Raw genomic sequence first — 19334 nt, forward strand, 5'->3', positions numbered from 1 at the left:
TTTATGCGCGGGTGCCGTCAGCCAGAGTCAACGGCTTGTCAGGAAGGAACACTTCAGCAGCCCCCCCGATCGACGCGTACGCGGTTAACTTGAAAGCACCAGGAGAAATTAATGCATACCTGGCAGCAGCAGCAGCAAAATCTTGACTGGCTGATAATTGCACAACCGCAGGAAAAACTTCGGCTGCTTTGTCCAGGAGACTAGACAGGTTTCACTAGAAAGGGTATAGCTTTTCAGCATTACGCTTACTATAGTACCACTGGAGGAGGTAGGTAGAATACTGTAGCGTCAGGCTAAACGCTGTACTCGGAAAATATTCCAAAACAGGAGAAGGCTGAAACATGGTTGCAGAGAGGTAACTTTTTTTTCCTGAAATGAACGTGGTACGGTTTTCAAAAGAGTTCACGTTTGGCAACACTTTTTAGTCAGCCTGTAGGAGAAAAAGCCTGTGTTGTTTGAGTTGTAAGTATTTGCTGTGGAGAAATAATGTCCAGCATTTTCAAAATTAGACCATCATAGTAACAACAATGAAGCACCATACACCACGGTATCAAATTCACCGTGAAGGTTTGCTTTGGGTTTTGTTTGTCATCTTGTTTTCTCCCACTCTAAAGAAGAGTCCCGTAGTTGACTCAGTATTGGTGCAGCTCTACTCCGAATTCTGAAGTGACTGTCCCTCTCAACTGAACAGCACGGGAAAGATTCCTACTCTGAAGACTGGATAGGAGTTGAAGAGCCACTCAAAAATTGTTTGAAACCAGGTTTTGTTATAACCTTTATGGGCCTCTGCTTAAGACTCTTAAAAGATTTATGGGAGAAGCCCACATTTCTGTGAGCACTTAAGATCCACTTATATCTCTTACTGTCATTTGCTATGCAATGATCTTGTACAGTCACAGTGCAATATCCACCATGGGCTGCAAATTATTAACCTGATTACATACAGTACCTCCTAACTGTGGTTATGTATTTTCCCTTTTACTCACTACTGTGATCTTTTAGACGGTGGCAGTATTTTATTTTAGAATAAGAAAGATAATTATTAAAAAAAGTAATAACATAAGTCTATCTTTAAACAAATTGTATTGTAGTAGAACAATGTGAATCTCATTCACTTCTAACCAAGATAATTAACATAAACAAAAAAAAAGGAGAAAACAGAATTATAAATGCCCATTGGGTCTGCTTAAAACTTCCGTTAGCTATTGGATGCAAAGGCATCTAATGTAGGCATCTGATGTAAATTTGCTTGTGACTTGATGCTATAATACAACTTGAAATACCATTATTTCGTGTCTGAAATTATGTTCAGAAAACCCCATCAAGCAAATAAAAACTAAGCAACAACAACAAAAAGAATTATTTTTTAGTAAGACTAAGGAGAAGTTTCAATAACTTGGCTGTATAGGTAATGGTGGTACTGCTGACCGTAAACTTTCGGTTCGTATAAGCTAAGTTAAAGGTTTTCTGTCAAAAGCTGCCCCCAAGTGATACGTATATAACTGAAATTGTAATCATGAAAGGGGAGAGCAGTAGTTCTCTGAGATAATAAAAAATGTAAAATATTGTTATATTGACTCAAATGTCAGGTGTGGAAATATTGACTCATACTTCTAGTGATATACTGACTAAACAAATGTGCTTTACAAAAGAAAGATAAAATCCTTTACTGTTAAGTTAAAAGCCGATATCAGTGTTGCCTTGATTTGAACTCCTGTGCAACAAAGGTATTTATCTAGTGAGGTATTGTACTCTTGTCTATTTGATTGCTCAGTAAGCAGAAGAGATCTCTCTGAAGTTCCTGTTAGATACATAGTAGACACGAGCCTTCTGGAGAGGGATATGCTTGTATGTAGCTAAAAACAAGGCCAGGTACTTAAGCCAAATCGAATAAAATCAGAGGCAAAATTCATTAATTTCAACAGGTTTTGCTCTTACGTACTATGCATGACTTGACAGTTGGAAGAATGAAAGAAACTGCATTTTATTAGAACCGTTTTAATCATCCTCAATTGTAAATATTATTCTTAATCACAGGTAATTCAGGGAATATATAGACTCTTTTCATGATTACATTTCTCATGCTTTATGTTCTTTATAAAACAAAAGTGGGACATTAATGAATATCTGGATTTCTAAGCAAGAAGAAATCAATGGGAATTAGCAAATTATGGAAATAAATCTCATTAGGCAGCTATCATTAAGTTCCTAAATATTTTTAAATCTGGCTCCATATCATTAGATCTAGATTTATTCTTGTTAACTATTTTCTTTCCAAAGGGGAAAAAAAATACCTTGAAGTCCTGGGGCATTCAGAGTTTACTTTAGCATCATCATTAGTTTTGACTAGAGCAAAATGCATATTAGTAGAATAAATGAAATACTTTTTGATTTGAGATTAGGGTTTGAGCAAATACTTTGGTTGCATGTAGTAGCATATTTGAAATGAGGTTGCTTTTTACGCCAGCGCTGACAAAATTGCTGTTCACATTTATATAAAATGAATTTGTGAGATTCCATGTGCGCTGTTGTATTTTGTTATATGGGAACTGAACTTACGGTACAGGAAGCTGTATTTGTAGTGGTAATTTTTTTTTTTATTCGCTTTTGAAGTTGATAAGAGTTTTATCAAGTATGCATTGAATTCAATGCAAGTTTTTGCTTGAGTATGGGCTTCATAAATCTTATTTTTTTGAGCCAACTTTATTGGAAAGAACTGACAAAATCATGCAAGTTCCTTTTAAAAACAAGACTAATATTTCAGCACTCTTCAGTTAGTAAGATAGCTTTGTAGACACTGATATTTATTTTTCTGAAACAATGATAGGGAAGTTCCTTGAAGGAAGGTAGTATTATAAATATGTATGTGTATTTGTGTATGTGCACACAGGTTTTTAAATAATGAACCATTAACATTGCAACAAGAAGAAAAAACTGTTTTCTTTTCAAACTTTACTTACGACAGAGCTAAGCACGTGTAGCAGCAGCTCTATGTTTTGCTTCTATGCCATCTTTATTTCTGGACATACAGTTGCGTTGTAAATAGTACTTGCTTCCTTCCCACTTGAGCATTCATAGTTTGTGTTACTACATAGTATCCCCCAGCATTTGGGTGACTCATTTAATAAAACAGCTGAAGTGTATTATTTTTAAAAAAGGTTCTGTCAGCATATGTTGTACCACACACAGTTAAGGCATACTGTCTTTTCTGAGAAGCTGAAAAAAGAAGCTGTTCTATCAGCCAACTTTTAACTGTAAAGAGAATGAAGCGGATGAAGTGCAGTGAGAAAAATGTAACAAATACAAGTCAAAAGAAAATATAAGCAAAGTAAACAGGATGAGAAGAAAGGATTCTACTGGCTTTATGTACTTAAGCAATACTGTTTTATATAAAACTATATTTATGCACAGTATTAAAATGCTTCTTGAAAAAATAAGGAATGTCTCCTGGTGCAGAGAACTGAGTGGGATGTACTCTAACAAAAGATTAGAACAGCATGTTCAGGTTGAAACCTGTTAGATATTGGCTAGAAAAAAAGAAGCAACATCTGAATCATGGGGTTAATGGACAACTTTGACAGAAGAGAAAAAATGCTTGAAGAATAATGAAGGGAAAACTATTGCTGCTTGTATGGGTGGGACATTTACTGAAGGAGGAGAGAGGGAGAAATTATGCTTACGTATTAACTTTTAAAAGGATGAATTCTCATTTGGGAAGAAAAATATGTAGGTGTTTCTGTATTTTGAAAGATAACTTATGAAGGGAAAACTATTGCAGATTGTAGCCATTTCTCTTTTCATGTCGCTTTCTGCTCATGTCTTCGATGAGAAATCTATAGCTAGAGGACTAGGGACTTAGTGAAAAGATATCTTCACCACAACCAGAGGTTTAGCTTAGCATCTTGAGCTGAAATAGGTTTTTGCACTTGCTTCTCAAAATTGTTGTCAGATTTTAACCGTGCTAATACCAGTTTAACTCATGGACTAACATTGTGAAGAAGCTGCATTAACTATAGATTCATTGACTTTCATTGTTGGTTAAGGTGTGATAGCTTTACAGTGTCTATGCAGCAAGTCCTCCTGAAAGAACAGGGAGGAGCTAACACTGATATTTCAGGTGTTTCCAAACTGAAAATATGGCAGAAGACTGATCTGTTTCTGCCTAATTTCAAACATTTAATGTATCTTTTTAAGATTTTGTAAGCTAATCAATTTATATCTTTGCAAATAATTTTTACAAAAATGGAAAAACCCATGGAATTAAACATTCTCTGTTTGAACTGTGATATATGGACAGGTATATCACTGTTTCAGAGAGGTGAAAACAGATTCAAGATGCTAGATGGCTAGCTTAAACTGCTGAGGTAGTACTTTACATAGTTCAGATATAATAGTTGTAATTTTCTCATTCTAGTGCTGACGTTAGAATATTCTTTGAAAGATGAAGATCAGTAGATCTCCTTTATCTCTTTCCTGTTTTTTTTTTTAAATGCAGCACTGCTTATGAAGATTGTTCACTTCTCCAAAGTACAGCATTAAAATAGGAAGTCACAGTGCAGTCATGACTATAGAGAATATTGCTATCATCCTGCATGTCTGCACTGTACCTCACACAGGTTTAATTACTTCCATATCAGATACAGCAGGTATGCGTGAAATTTTATGAATAAGTAGGCTTGTTTGTGTATCCTATAAGTCTGGATTTATGTTTACATTGCCCATCATGGTACACTTGGGTTTGGCAAGTGCAAGCATGCAATATTTCATTTCATTTCCAGCGTTGTGCTATCTTGCTTCATAATCATCCGCTGAGCTTCTATGTGTGCAAACACTATGCACTATAGACTGATACCACTATATGTTTTTGCCTAGCTCAGTTTTAGAAAATTTGACATTGGGTGTTACTTCTTTAAAAATATTTGTGCTTTGCTAGGAAGGTGATGACATCAGTACCAGAATTATGCTGTTTTCTGGGCAATAGGTGTTAAGTTAATGAAAAGTAAATTTTCAGGTTTACATTATAAACAACTGGCAGTTGTGTAAAATAGATATGCTAACGCTATGTTTAGCTGCTTGTGTTAATGTTGCTAGAACAAACTTTAGAAGCTGCATTTTGTACTTACCTTTCAAAGCCCATAGCTCTTTATAATTCAAATGTCCGTTCCTGTTCCACAGAAGTTGATAGGAATTTGTGATTAACTTTAGTGGGCTCAAGATCAAGGTTGCTGGCAGACAGCCTGCTTCTTTTCCAATTGTATTTTTCTATTCATGCAAGTACATTGATGGCTCTATTTTCTGCTGACTATCTCATTCTTTTGGCTCTTGTTCTGTTTTTTTAAAATACTTTATACTCCGGTTTTTATTTTTCATTTTCCCTGAAAGCTTAGGATATTGGCTTTGTTTATAAACTACAGTATTTGTCAGTTCTAGAGCACTACTTTTATGATTAGTTCTCTTTATGTATTACAAGTAGAAATGTTCGTTTATCCCTCTAGGAAAGATGAGATTGGTATCTGATACAAGCGGATTAGAGTTGTGCTACCTTTTCATCTAGGTGGGCTACATGTCTTTGACTAAAATTAATTTCCTGATGACAATTGTAACATTAGCTCTGTCCATCTGTCTTTAAGAAAGTAACCAGTCAGCTGGGCAGATTCATGACAATTTGTATTTCTATTAAACTACATAGCAGTAGGAAGAATAGTAATAGTAATAGGCTCAAGCGACACACCCATGGCAGGGCACGAGGATGTATGCTGTGCATTATGTACCACGGATGACAATGATCAAATTGACGTTGCTCCTCTTCTGCAGCACTGTGATTGTCTGTTGACTTGTGGCTGACACAGGCACCTCCCTGTGTCAGACACACAGATTCACCCTAAAGTGCCTGGGCAAGAGTGGGCATCAAGGATCGGGTTTCTCAAAAGTTGGGAACTGTTGAAGATAGCTGGTAACAGGCTGAGAGTGGGATGAACTCTTAATAATAAAGTGTTTAGTGGAACAAAAACTGGAACCCCGGTTTTCCTCTCATCCTGCCTCTTGTCACTCTTCCCTCTAGTTGCTGAATTTGAGAATCATGCTGAGTTTTTTCTTGCGGCTGATTAATGTTAGAATTTGCAATGGGCCCGGTTTCTGTCTTCTAATACATGTCAGAGTAGAATGTGCTCAGTGACTCAGTTGTGACTGTCACACTCTAAAGGTTGATGCATGTCTTAGTCACCTGCTTTTATTGAGGGAATTTTGATGAGTATAGTCTTGGACTAATAGATAGCTAAATACAGTAACTCTGTCTTCACTAGGTAATTATTTTTTATCCTAATAAATGTATTTTCAATTTACTTATTATAGCACAGATTGTGTAAACAGTTGGGTTCCTCAAAATACTGCTGGAAGTCCTGTGTTAAGCCTAGTAGTCTACAAAGTAAGCTGCAATGGTAGAGATATTTTTTGCTTATTCATTTTGGTCTTCTCTGCTTTTAATTCTTCTTGGTACGCGTGGATTTTTTGGCCTGTTTTATCAAAAGGGCTACAATAAAAACGCCCTATGCACAACCTGAAACAAAACTGCCTGATGGGCAGTAGATAGCCTTCTTTTCAGAGCGGCTTATTACATCAAATAGATGTGAAGAAGATATTGTGGTATCATCCAGTCCTTCCCATTATGTATGACAGCATGTAATTAGAAAGGTTGGTATTTCCAAGGGAACCCAAATTGCCCGTGAGCACAAATCCCACAGAAAGTCAGCAGACCCAATGGCACTTAGTTTGATTAGGGCTTTTGATAGATAAGCTTTGCTGACTATTGCAGAGGTAGTTTAAAATGATATGACTCTACTTGCCCATCCCAAATCTGCTGGAGATTAGTGCTCCCTCATATGAGGTTTGGCAGATCAACATGTTTGCTTATACCTCAGTTGTTTCAGTTCAGCATGGACATTTTATGTATCATTTTTCCTGAGTAGCAAGGGAAGAAGTCCTAAAAATTTAACAGTGTGCCCCTCTTCGGCCTAAACTGACAATCCCCATCTCCACAATTATTCATGTTATTAGAAGTTGTAGGTCAGCAGCTTTAAAAAGATTATTTATGTCTTTAAAATGGATGAAACACCAGGTGTCATCATTGAAAGTGTTGGCTTTAGTACTTGCCGTAGGCAAAGACTGAATCAATGCCATAACTATGGCTAACACTTGAGCTTCTGGCTTCTCTGCCATGGTTCAGCTCACTACATGACCTGTTGTTCTTACATGAAATGAGCATGCTCAAATAATAGCTACGTACAATTTTCAGAAACACTGTTTACACACCTTACATAACTAGAGTGGCTTATGATAATATTGAATTACTTTTATTTCTGTAATTTTGTATATATGAAAATATTTCGGTCGGGAAAATACTTATCCATCTATCAGGGGTCCAAATTTTTAGCATTATCAGAAGCTACAATTTCTTTAAATGAATACTTGAAACATACAGAACCTTTTAAAAAAAAACATTTCTAAAAATACTGAGAATATAGTTGTTATATACTTCATAAGTCTTCTGGTTTTTATTAGTTTTGTTTCATATCCATTGCATACTTACAGCCTTTCACTTACCAGTTTACTAGACTGCCCCATTCATACTCTGCTAGACAATTTCAGCAAGGTGGATTTTTGTTTTACTTGTAAATTTTGTTGATTGTGATGCTCTGTGTTTAGAGAAGTTATTGCCCAGGCTGTTCATCCAGAATCTTTCAAAGTAGTTTTTGAGGTTCAGTTCTCTCCTACTAGTTTTTTAAATACACTTAGTTGACAGAGACTGAATTAAGTGTTTGCCTTACTTTTACTTTCTTTGCTGTTTCTTTCATCTGAAAAGGAAGGTACCATGGCTTCGTCACAACCGTATCTCAATCTGCTGTGGAAGTGAACCACCACCTTGCAAATATTCTCAGTCCTACCTATAGAATTTATAAACCTTTCTTCTTAAGAAACAATGCTCTGATAAAATCTGTAGCATAGCCTAGACCTCCCAAGGTTCTATTTCAAATGAGATATTAAAGGACTTGAAAAGATTCAGGGAAGCCTAACAAGCATGATCAAAGGTCTGGAAAAACTTCTGTAAAAAGAATCAGTGGGTAAGCTAGCACTGTTTAGGCTAGAAGAGTGAGGACTGGCATATGATCACTGTTTGAGAGCTATAATATGGAAATGGTAATTAAGAATAAATTGTTTACGTCTCTTCCAATACAAGAACTTAGGGGGTCATTGAATGAGGTAAACAAATGAAAAGTTCGGAGCAGAGATGGTTCATACAACGTGTTATCTGTGGAACTACTTACCATAGGGTGTTATAGATGATAAAAACTTTTTATGGTTCAAAAATCAATTTAATAAAGTACTGAAATAAAAATCCATTGAAGTAAAGAAAAGGTACAACCTGAATGTAAGAAAGGGCAAAAATCTCTGCTTGAGGCAGTCTAGAAGTGACAGTGAGTATCACTCTGTTTTCATGTCCTTCCCTAAGCACCCATCACTGCAGACAGGATCCAGGGCTAGAGGGCCCTTTGCTCTTGTGGAGCAGAGGTGGTGTTATGCTCCTGAGGAAGTATATTGAATTATAAATATGATGAGGGCTGGTCATGTTATAGGTAGTCTGTTACAGAAACACTATTTTCTATTTCTATCCAACCTGTTGCATAGGTTAAGCTATTTCCACTTTCCATTTGTTGTATTCAAGCCTACATGGTGATCTAGCTGTGTTTGTATGTTGACAGGTATATCAGAATGCCTTGGTAAGGATAAAATAACAGGCAACAGCATTCAGAGAATGACTCTAACACCAGACATGGCAATCTACTTTTGGAAAAAAGAGGACAAAATTGGGTGATCTTGACCGTGCAAGACAGAAAAAATTGACAGTAGGGTGATGGTTGTCTGCCAGCTGAAAGAACTGATGGCCCGAATCCCATATAGACTTATTAATGTTATCCATACCACTGATACATAAAATGAGCTGTGCCACTACAGATACAAACTCAACTGATAGCTGCTCTAGTTCAGGACTTCCCAGCTGCATTGTTGATCTGCCCTAGTAACCTAGCCTGGCCTGAAGATCCAGTGTGAGGACAGGAAGGGAAACTTCTGGGCAAGTCCATTAACTTGGTGATTTTGTTTATAGAAGTCATCCAGTTAGTACTCAAAAATACTCAGTCTTGGCATCTACATCAAGATTAGGAGACTTGAAAACCTAATATTTGTTAGTTATTATCGTTTCCTGTGATTAAATCCTGTTGAAACTACAAACCTAGGCACAGCATTTATACAACAATATTCTGTAATTAAAAACATCTGAAGTATTGGAACTTCGGCATTTTAAAAAGTGATAGTGAATAACTAACTCCTTCATTCATCAGCTCTATAAAGTCATTGCAAGCTAACAGCTTGTGTAGAAGTGTAGAAATTAACTTACCAGTTCCAGCAAATCAATCTGGGTTTTGGTTTTTTTTTTGTTTGTGTGTTTGCTTGTTTTAAAGGAATTACCCAGGCAAAGCTAATCAGACTTGCTGTTGTGGATCTGACACTAGTGCTGACATTGAATCTAATATGCTCAATATGGCAGCAACAATAGCTCCTGTTATCCTATCTGGTAATGATCAGATGTTAGTCATTTTTTAAATGAAAGTAACAGGTATTTGCTATAACTGAGCAGAATCCATTTAGGCTCTTTTTGCTGAAGTTGTGATTAAGAAAAAACAGAGAATTCTTGTCATTCTTGAGCCTTTGAGATATCAAAAGATGGATAGGTGGATATATTTTTATCTCCAGCTATTCCCTCATCCCCAACAAAAGAAAGAATATCTCTGCACATCTTGTATGCATTTCCCATTTTTTTTCTTAATAAGAATGCTTACTTTCACATAATACTTATAGGAATAAAGGGTGTCAACAATGCTTAATATTAAGCACGTACTGTTATCTACATTTATTGCCTTAGTAAAGGGGCAAATGAATCCAAGCAAGAGTAATGCTTCACTGTCAAGTGCCAGAGCATGTAGTCAGGAAAACTGGCACTGACACTGTAATTACAGTTTGTCTCTCCCACCTCCCCCCCAGAAAAAGAGATTTGCTGCTGGTGGACGTAAGTACTTTTGATAGAATTACTTGCATGACTAGTTAAAGCACTTGCACAGAAATTCTCCTTGTAGCAGGTATACTTTTGATTTGTTTGACTGCACATTTCTTGAATATTATTTCTTTTTCTTTGACATATCTAAGGTAATTTTAGACAGTATTTGACTGGCAACTTTCACTTTCCAGGAGGTGATTTATGTTAGTAATAAGGCATTGGAGTTTGCTCAAGCTTTTTATAGAATATCCAGAGACTGTGGACTGTCATAGGCAGAATTGGCTGAATTGTCTCAAGAGCCTGACTTCGCTGTCAGATGCTGGATTGCCATCATTACTTTTTTAGCTGGATTTGCTGTACTTGCACTGTTTAAGTATTCCATCTTATCAGTTTCTGAATGAATTGAACTATTTTCAACCAAATTTGGTAGAGGAGTAGAAGGCAGAGCTTGGTGCTTATCAAACTATGTGCGAGTTAGCCCCATGTAAGACACCAAAGAAAGTCTAGGGGATACTGGCTTAATAAAGCCCCGGCCTCAGCAACAATTTCAGGTAGTGTGAACACTTTTTTCAGGAATCTCTGTCAGCTTGAAATACAGATATAACATGGAACGTAAAATATTTTTCCTGCAAATAAATTTTGGAGGGGATCTTCACTCCAGATTAGGCAAACTACTCCACTGCTGAAACATAAAAACTACTGGCATTACTACACTAAGATCTGATTCAGTGTCCATAGTTATTTTTAGGAGTTTGCTGATAACTTCAGCAAAGACATGATCAGAGTAGGAACCTCAGCATTAGTTATGCAAGACTTGGCCATCCTAAACAAGTGTATGAACATTGGGTGTTCCCAGCTGTTCTGTGGAGCCATTGATAATACCTCAACAGGTTAAAAACCTCTCACCAGTTACAGTACAACTTAGGTTTGCCACACAACTGTAAGATAATCTGAAGAAATCTGCTTGTGTAATAATGGCCTTTAAAAATTAAAGCTGTATTTAATTCTTAGAGTTTTAGTATTCTTGAGAGCAGTAGAACATGTGGGAAGTGGATTATTACAGGTATCTATATAGGAATGTCAAAAAATTCTAATCAGTACAGTATGATAACATCATTTATGTTAATTTTTGTGACTTGGTCTCATTTCAGATGAAGTGGCTATCTGTCCTACCCCAACAGTGTATTTTGCTGATGACATTTCTCCTAATGGCCTTGGAAGCTGTACCTATAGACATAGATAAGACAAAAGTCAAAGGAGAAGGCCACGTAGAAGGAGAGAAGGTAGAAAATCCAGTAAGTATAATGAAATTTATCTAATTAAGTATTTTTTCCTAATTGTTAGTAATCTGGCTATAGCAAACTCCTTTCCTGAAATTTAGATGTTCTTTACTGGAGTTACGTGCAGGAGGGAAACTCATATTAGCCAATATTGTCGTACGGTCTACCGTCTACTATGGTGAGGTTCCGTTTAAATTTGTTCTCTTCTATTTTTTTTCCATGAGCTGCTAAAGGTGAGGTGGCACATAGAAGGAATTCCCCAGCTTACAATAGGGAGAACTGCTTTCTGTTCCATAGAGACTTCTTTCAAGCGATTGAGTGGTGGCTTAGGAAATTCCAGTCAGTGATTCCAGTTCAGTGTTTCAAACAGAACAGTAATGAATGAATTGCACTGCTTTACAAAAAAAAAACCAACAAACTATATTAACGTGACAGATGCTTGTGTATGACATGGATTCCTAAACACTTTTCTCCTCTTCCTTGTCAGTTGCTGAAACAAATGAATCATAAGTTGTTTTAGGGCAATGATGCAAATTAAAAAACACGAGGATATGTAAGAGTGTATAATGCCTGTGTTGCTGAGATTTGAGTTTCAGTTTAATTATTGTATTTAAACAAAATGAAATCTTTGGTAGTATATTATTTTCTCAATTTCACATTCTGTTTTTTGAAGGATACAGGACTTTATTATGATGAATATCTCAGGCAAGTAATAGATGTCTTGGAAACAGATAAGCATTTCAGGGAGAAACTCCAGACTGCTGACATAGAGGAAATAAAGGTAGGTACAAAAAAAAAAGTTAAATTAATGTTAATTAAATCCATAATCATGAGCCGTGTGTGTTGTATTCTTTCTTCCTTTTCTTTCTTCATACTCCTCTCAATTTCTGTGAGCTTAAATTTCCTCTCATTTTTATTTACTTAGCTATTTAACTCTTACTAGATCTTTGTCTTCAGTCAAGGGACAGCAGAACTTCTGTTCATTAAAGAATATCCCATAGCATTAAAAAAACCCCAACAACGTATACTTGATTGCATAGTTTCTGCCTTCTGCCTATCGACTAAAAAACCAGTTTCATACTCCATACAGGTAGGTAGATCTTCAAGTGTAGCTCTCTCTCACTGTTTCCTGCTCAGTCATTTGGAACACTGTTTTGAACATAGAGGTATATCTGCCTTCTGAGATTAAGATAGTGTGTCACAAATAAATATGATGACATGGAAGAGAATTACAAGAAAGGCAGATTTTAAAGTCTGGGGAAATTGAGGCGTTGTGCTAGAGGTAAAGTCAGTGTATATAGGAATAAAATAGACCTCTGGCTTTCTCCGCTGCTGTCCTTTCTTTGTGCCGATCCACATAGCCCTCTCTCCAAAACCTCACCACATTCTTGTCTTTTCTACTTTAGTTTCTGACTCTAGGTGGTGGCTGTTCTGCATTCCCCTTTATGAGCTAGAAATTCAGCAAGGGACAGGTAGGAAACAGTCTAAAGTGGTAGACTTAAAGAGGAGATCCTGCCTTTTGCATTTCCTTTAGTCCCTCATGTTGTGTTTGGCAGCTTTTGGCTCCTTTTTCTTCTGTGTTACTTCTAGTGTGAGCCTTGAAGGCTACTATCCATTTCCAGATCCTGATAAATATTCTTGCAATACACATTGGTGGCCATTGCTGTGCTTGTACTTTCTCTCAAGTCTTACAGCCGTCATCAAGTGGATGAAGAACACAGCACTTTGTGTGCATCTCACAGTTCTTTTGAATTAATTTGAGGACATTTAATCAAGAAATTTGTCACTTCTTAAACATTATTAGGTATTGCTGCTGCAAGGTCATGCTTTTGCTCTTTGGAGGAGCAAGACACTTAGAAATTCTCTTTTCAGAAAGCTTTTAGGATTCCTCTCTGTTTCTATAACCATAGGCTTAAAAAAAATTGAATCTGCTTTGTGAAAAAATTTTGAGATTCTTATAATGTGGGCTACAGTATTGCCAAAGAATGCCACTAGTCTGCTGTCTTGCAGCTCATGTCTAACGGGAATCCTAAAGGCTACTTTCTTCTAGTTTTTATACATAACTTTTGTTTTTTGACAGAGTGGGAAACTAAGCAGAGAGCTTGATTTAGTAAGCCACCATGTGAGAACACGGCTGGATGAACTAAAAAGGCAGGAGGTGGCAAGGTTAAGAATGTTAATTAAAGCTAAAATGGATTCTGTTCAAGGTAAGAATACAAAATTTAACTAGGTGAGTTAACAGATGGGATTGCGTTTGAGAGGTGCCCAAAATCCATCAGTTATGCTTTGTTTGTTGTCAACAATAACAACTGTACGCTGAAAGTGAGTGTCCTTCCTGAGCTGGCCTAGGGCCAGTAAAGACCCATCTTTATAGGAAACTGGGGAGAAGAGAAAAGCCATCTCTGTTTTATAAATAACTAAATCGATTCTGGCAGTGGATTTTTTGGATACTTCTAATCTCTTTCAACTTCTTTTTCTATTTTTGTAGCGCATCAACTTATAGATTACTCACTGAGAACTAATAACATAGTATGACTGTTAAAGAATACAACATGACATAGCATTTCATGTCTTTACAGGGTAGAAAATTAATTTCTTTTTTTTTTTTTTTTTTTACAGTCAGTCAGCACAAAAGTTTCCCTTTTTCTCTTTTTAAGCCCCCTTTCCACCAGTTAGAGTTATTGTACAGATTTGAAACAAACATTAAACATTGCAGTTCAGAAGATTATTCTTCTTATTTTTGGGGCAGTTTTAAGCTCCTGAATAAAGAAAAACATCTGGAGTGAAAAAAGTTCTCCATAGCATTTTCTTAATTGCTAATGAAATCGTACAAACTCAGGCAATTTCTTTTAATGAATAAAGTATACAGGTTTCTAATGATTCTGATTGCTGTATGTTTGTGTGGGAAATGGTGCTATCCCTTTTTACTTCTTATTACCAAAGAATTTTTAAAGTTTGCATTTAGAACTAATTCTGTAAATTTCTTATTAGTAGTTTGTTTTTGAAGATAATTAGTTGCTCATAAACAAAGATCCTAATGACGGACAGCATGATCTTGTTTCTGAAATACTGTTTTTCACAAAGAAGCTCTAATAAAAAGGGCCTAATTTGCCTATGCAGATTATTTTATTATTAAAAACATTTGCAAGTTATGGGGAGGGATCCCACTGAATTGAATAGGTAGTGTATCAATTTAAAATACTCCAAGAATAAGGATCTGTCTTCTAGGCTAAGCCGAATTTAGAGGTGGCAAGTAGAGTGAAGAACTACGCATGTGCAAATATGTGTTCATGGGGATGTTACTAGGGTCAGGAAAGCATCAAATTAATTGGGGAAAAAAGATATTTACAGTGTAGTACCTTTCCAATGAAGTCTTTAGGTGCTACCATAGTATAATTAATGAATAATAATATGGAGTTGGCTGAGGGCGTCAGATCACCTTTCTGTCCTTTGCTTTCTTTTAATGAATGTTCTAGTCCAGAAAGTACAGTCCACTGGTAGCTAGACAGTGCAGACCAGCGGTAACCCCTCCACAGGAGTCAGTGCATTGCCTCACATGCCTGCCAGACTCAGTGTTCATCATCCTCAGGCGGCTCTTTAGCTGCCAAGAACCCAGTATCATGCTCCTGTTGCAGGCAAGCAGTGCAGTGACATCATGGTGACACTCACAGTGAGCTAGTTGACAGCAGCTAATGATACCTGATTGTGTACATAGTAATTTTGTGTATTTTGAAAATTTTTAATAGTTTAATGGACTGATTACTTCTAGCCCTCTCTACTTCCATAAATCAAGAGTAACTAGCAGAGCATGCTTTAGAAAAATAATTCCCCCCAACAGATCAGATCTGTTACAGTGTAAGTGTGAGCTCTTGCATTTGGGAAAGAGCAAGAACAGATTCAAACCTGTTCAAAATATTCAGTTGACTACTAAGGTGTGAAAACATCAGGGGTGGGAAAACATTTTGTAAATTTTATAATCAGCTCTACCAGCAAGTACTTCACACCACATACAACACATATGGCACGGTTATCTATAAAATACAGCTGCCTCTGTACACCTATGCAACAACTTGGAACATATACAAAAGAGCATTCTATAGTAACAGCAGGCAGAGCTGTTTGATTTCTTTTTATTTCTTCGGTTAATCTTTTCCCTGTAACACCACTTAGTATCTTAGTCTTCTATCTGATCCAAAAAAAAAAAAAAAAAAAAGCACACAAACCCCCCTGTTTTCTTCCCTGTCAGATAGATCAGGTTTAAAAAAAACCAAACACATTTGAAATTACATTCTGCATATATTCAGCCCTGATCCAGAAGTGTTTTTAAACATTTGCACCAAGATCCTACTAGACTGATCAGTACAGGACAGAAGAATATTAGGGGTTGGGTCTCAGATAATACAATGAAGTGGCAAGTAAATACTGTCAAATAGAATGAGTCTTTTCCCATAAATACAAGGAATGGAGTAAAATGGGCTTGGGGGCAGGGGTTTTTTTGTTGTTTTGTTTTGTTTTTTTAAAAAGCCTATTATTACACTTCTAAAAAATGTTTCAAAAACAGGCTAAGGTGCATATATTTCAACAGAAATTATGATCTCACTGGGGAGGAATGATGGTTGAAATCTGCCCCAGCCAGTGTTTGCTGTTTTGTGATAATACAAACACAGCATTGAGTGTAAGAGATAGTTTACCAAAGAATAACATATTCAAAATTGTGTTTTCCAATTTTTTTTGAGCAAATAAAATATTCTTTGCTAAGCCATGTAGTAAAAGCTTGCCAAAATTGTTATACATAATATATTAAAGTGTATGCTGCTTAAGATAGCATTATTATCTAGCATTAGCAGTCAGAAACCATGGTAACAGCTAGAAAAGCCTGTTGTAGAAATGTGTTTTGTTGTTAGTGCATTGTATATTGATACTGTTGGGTATAGTTCCTGTCATAAGGAAGAGACAAATGTTTGCAGCTTTTAGACACAGGATCTGACTCTCCCCTGTCTTGCACTTCTCATTTCGCACAAATGAAATCTGAATATCTGCTTATCTGATTTGATATAATTTTACACCATATTGTACACACATCTTTGGCCAGATATAAGTCATTTGCAAAATGTACAGGGAAATAGAAGAGTCAGACTTCTCCCAGCTCAGGAAAAAGATACAAGTTGTTAGCTCTGATACTGCACATAACTTCAACTATCTCATTTATATAAAAGTGAATAAAATGTTTTTCTTAGTTTGTGAAGCTCACATTGATTCTATGTTTCAGTGCTGAAACACAAGCCTTAATTTGTGCATGTTAAATTATTGTGTGCAATGCAACACTGACGCATCAGAAGGAATATAGTGCAAATTGCTATCAAGTTTGCCCATCTCCTTCAGGAAAAGCAACTTTAGAAGTGTTGCTCTAGTTTCCTCCCACAGTGAAAAAATTATCCAGTCCTCAGGGAACCTCAGGTACTTACAAGGCACAAGCTCCCGTATGAAAGTTTTTAACTTGCTGATCTCGCTTGATTTCAAACTTATTTTAATGTTTTACATTTGTACCTTGTTCTTTCAGACACTGGCATAGACCATCAGGCTCTCCTTAAACAGTTTGAGCACCTGAACCATCAGAATCCTGACACGTTCGAACCTAAAGACTTAGATATGTTGATCAAAGCAGTGAGTGCTAGATATAAACTACTATGGGTTTTTTTTATATTAATTATTATGCTTTTTGTCTGGTAAAGGCAAATCCTTTTATATATACCACTTTTTTTATAAATGACATGCAGTTTTCATTTTCAGAGAAAAGTCAGTTGTCAGTGTGCATTATGCTTAAGAGCCCATAAATTTTGGGGTGGCATCTTAACAGGACTTGCATTCATGTGCCAGTACAAACAACTTCGGGAATAAAATACGCCTTTCTGGGAGCATTTAAATTAAATGCAGTTTTAATAGGGGTACATTTTTCCCAAGTATTTTTTCTGATTTCTAATTCTAAATTATTTAAGTGTCTCACAGAATGACATAAAAAATCATCTCTAAGCTAGCCATTTGAATTTTGGGATCTGTTATATATATGTCAAGCTGCAAAACCACAGCAGAGTAGAATTTAAGATGTCAATATAGAAATTGCATATGCTGGGCATGGCATTCAATGTCTATTTAGCAGATTCGGTATCAATCACAGGTATGGGGTCTTTTTTCAGTGCATGTTTATTAAGGGAATGCAGTTAAGCGAAGCGTAGCATGGCTTTTTCCAACTTCTGGAAAAAAGACTTTGATCTCAGATATGCTTTAGAAAGCACTGCATGTCTGACATGAGAATTTGACAGGTTTTATATTTTCAAAATAAATGGAAAGATAAGGTATATTTTAAGCTTTCTGTAATTTTTGTGGATTTTTTTTACCCTTGGAAAATTTTATCTCAATTTTCCATAAAATTATTTTTTATATAGATATTATGAAGTTTCTTGCCATTTCTGAGCATCACTTCTGGGAAAATTCTGGTTGGCTAAGAGAAGCATATCCTCAGCAGGGCAATTCTTTCTCATATTATTTTTCTTGTCTTCTCCTTTCTCAGCTGAGATATTGACAGAGTGTAATAGGCATTTTAAGGGAATTTAGAATTGTTTTTGAAAAGGTACAGTGAATCTGAAAATTAAAATGTAAATAATGGAGAGACTGTATGAGGTATGAACATGTTACTCTGCAAAGCACTACCAAAACATCCTTTAATACCTTGAGCTGTCTGAAAATGATACATCTCTAAACTCTATACAAGTAATTGTCAGAAATTCTCCCCTCACACCCTTTCTTTCCATGTAATTTTATTTTTTTATTTCATCTGTGTTAAGCTACTGCAAACTAACTCCCATTATTAATGAAGGCACTTTTTTCATTAAACTCTAGGATAAGTTACAAATGTTCTTATTCTGAAATAAACAAGGAGTTAATGGCACTATTTGAAGCTGTGCTTAATTAGTACGGAATATACTTAACTTGAGTTAATTTATTATTAATTGATGGGAAAGGACACCTTGATGCCTTCTTAAAGTACTGCATAGTTGCAAAAATTGTCCAGCAAGTTGAACCCTTGCAAATTAATTTCTGTGAAAATAAAGAAGTGAGGAGGGATGTTTTTGCATCACTGTATGTGAAAGGAAACCCCCAACTAGTCTACCTCATATTTAAAAGGAGAATGGCAATATGGCCAGCCTTGCCCACAGATCTGAACCATACAGTGGTTTTAATGTCATATGTGTTAACATAATCATGTGGCATAATCATATGTCTACATATATCTATATTTTTAGGCTACAAGTGACCTGGAAAACTATGATAAGACCCGCCATGAGGAGTTTAAGAAATATGAGATGATGAAAGAACATGAGAGGAGAGAGTATTTAAAAACACTGGATGAAGAAAAGAGGCAGCGAGAAGAATCCAAATTTGAGGAGATGAAGAAAAAACATGGAGATCACCCTAAAGTTCACCATCCTGTAAGGCCACAGTCTGTTTTCACATGATTGGGTGGAAGCTTTCCTTTCCAGAGGGAAAAAGCTCATGAAGAGAAGGGTATATCTTGTTTGTTCTCAGCATTTGCCTCTTCTCATTGACATGGGAGCAGAGTGTGGGAACAGTGTTGAGAGCATTACAAAACCTACTGTATATACCCACATTTTTTCTGTACAAGTATGCTGTTTGCTGGCAGAATTATTATTTACAAAGAAGCTAAAACTCATGAGGAAGAAGCCAGAATGGTATTCAAAACTGTAGGGATGCCTTCATGGTATGCCTGGCCTGCAAGGAACTGCATCACAGCACCTTTTGCTCTAGAAAAGGCAAACTAATTTAACTCCCTTCAGCTATTGTTTCTAGATGAGTCTGTGTGGCCATGACTGATTATTGCAGGTGTTTCTTTCCACAGAATATGCATTTCCTTGACACTTCCTCTTTCC

General features: G+C 36.3%; 1 protein-coding gene across 1 annotated transcript in view; it reads left to right on the plus strand.

The window, feature by feature from the left end:
• The first annotated feature begins 11259 nt into the window (after positions 1-11259).
• LOC104073040 (nucleobindin-2-like) overlaps positions 11260-19334 on the plus strand; it is a 15759-nt gene continuing 7684 nt past the window's right edge. The window contains 5 exon segments of the mRNA XM_009572686.1: positions 11260-11403; positions 12062-12169; positions 13469-13595; positions 16949-17052; positions 18690-18875. Coding sequence (XP_009570981.1) covers positions 11260-11403; positions 12062-12169; positions 13469-13595; positions 16949-17052; positions 18690-18875 — 669 coding nt within the window.

This window comes from Fulmarus glacialis, unplaced genomic scaffold (genome assembly GCF_000690835.1).
Source record: "Fulmarus glacialis isolate BGI_N327 unplaced genomic scaffold, ASM69083v1 scaffold36332, whole genome shotgun sequence".
NCBI classification, from domain to species: Eukaryota; Metazoa; Chordata; class Aves; order Procellariiformes; family Procellariidae; genus Fulmarus; species Fulmarus glacialis.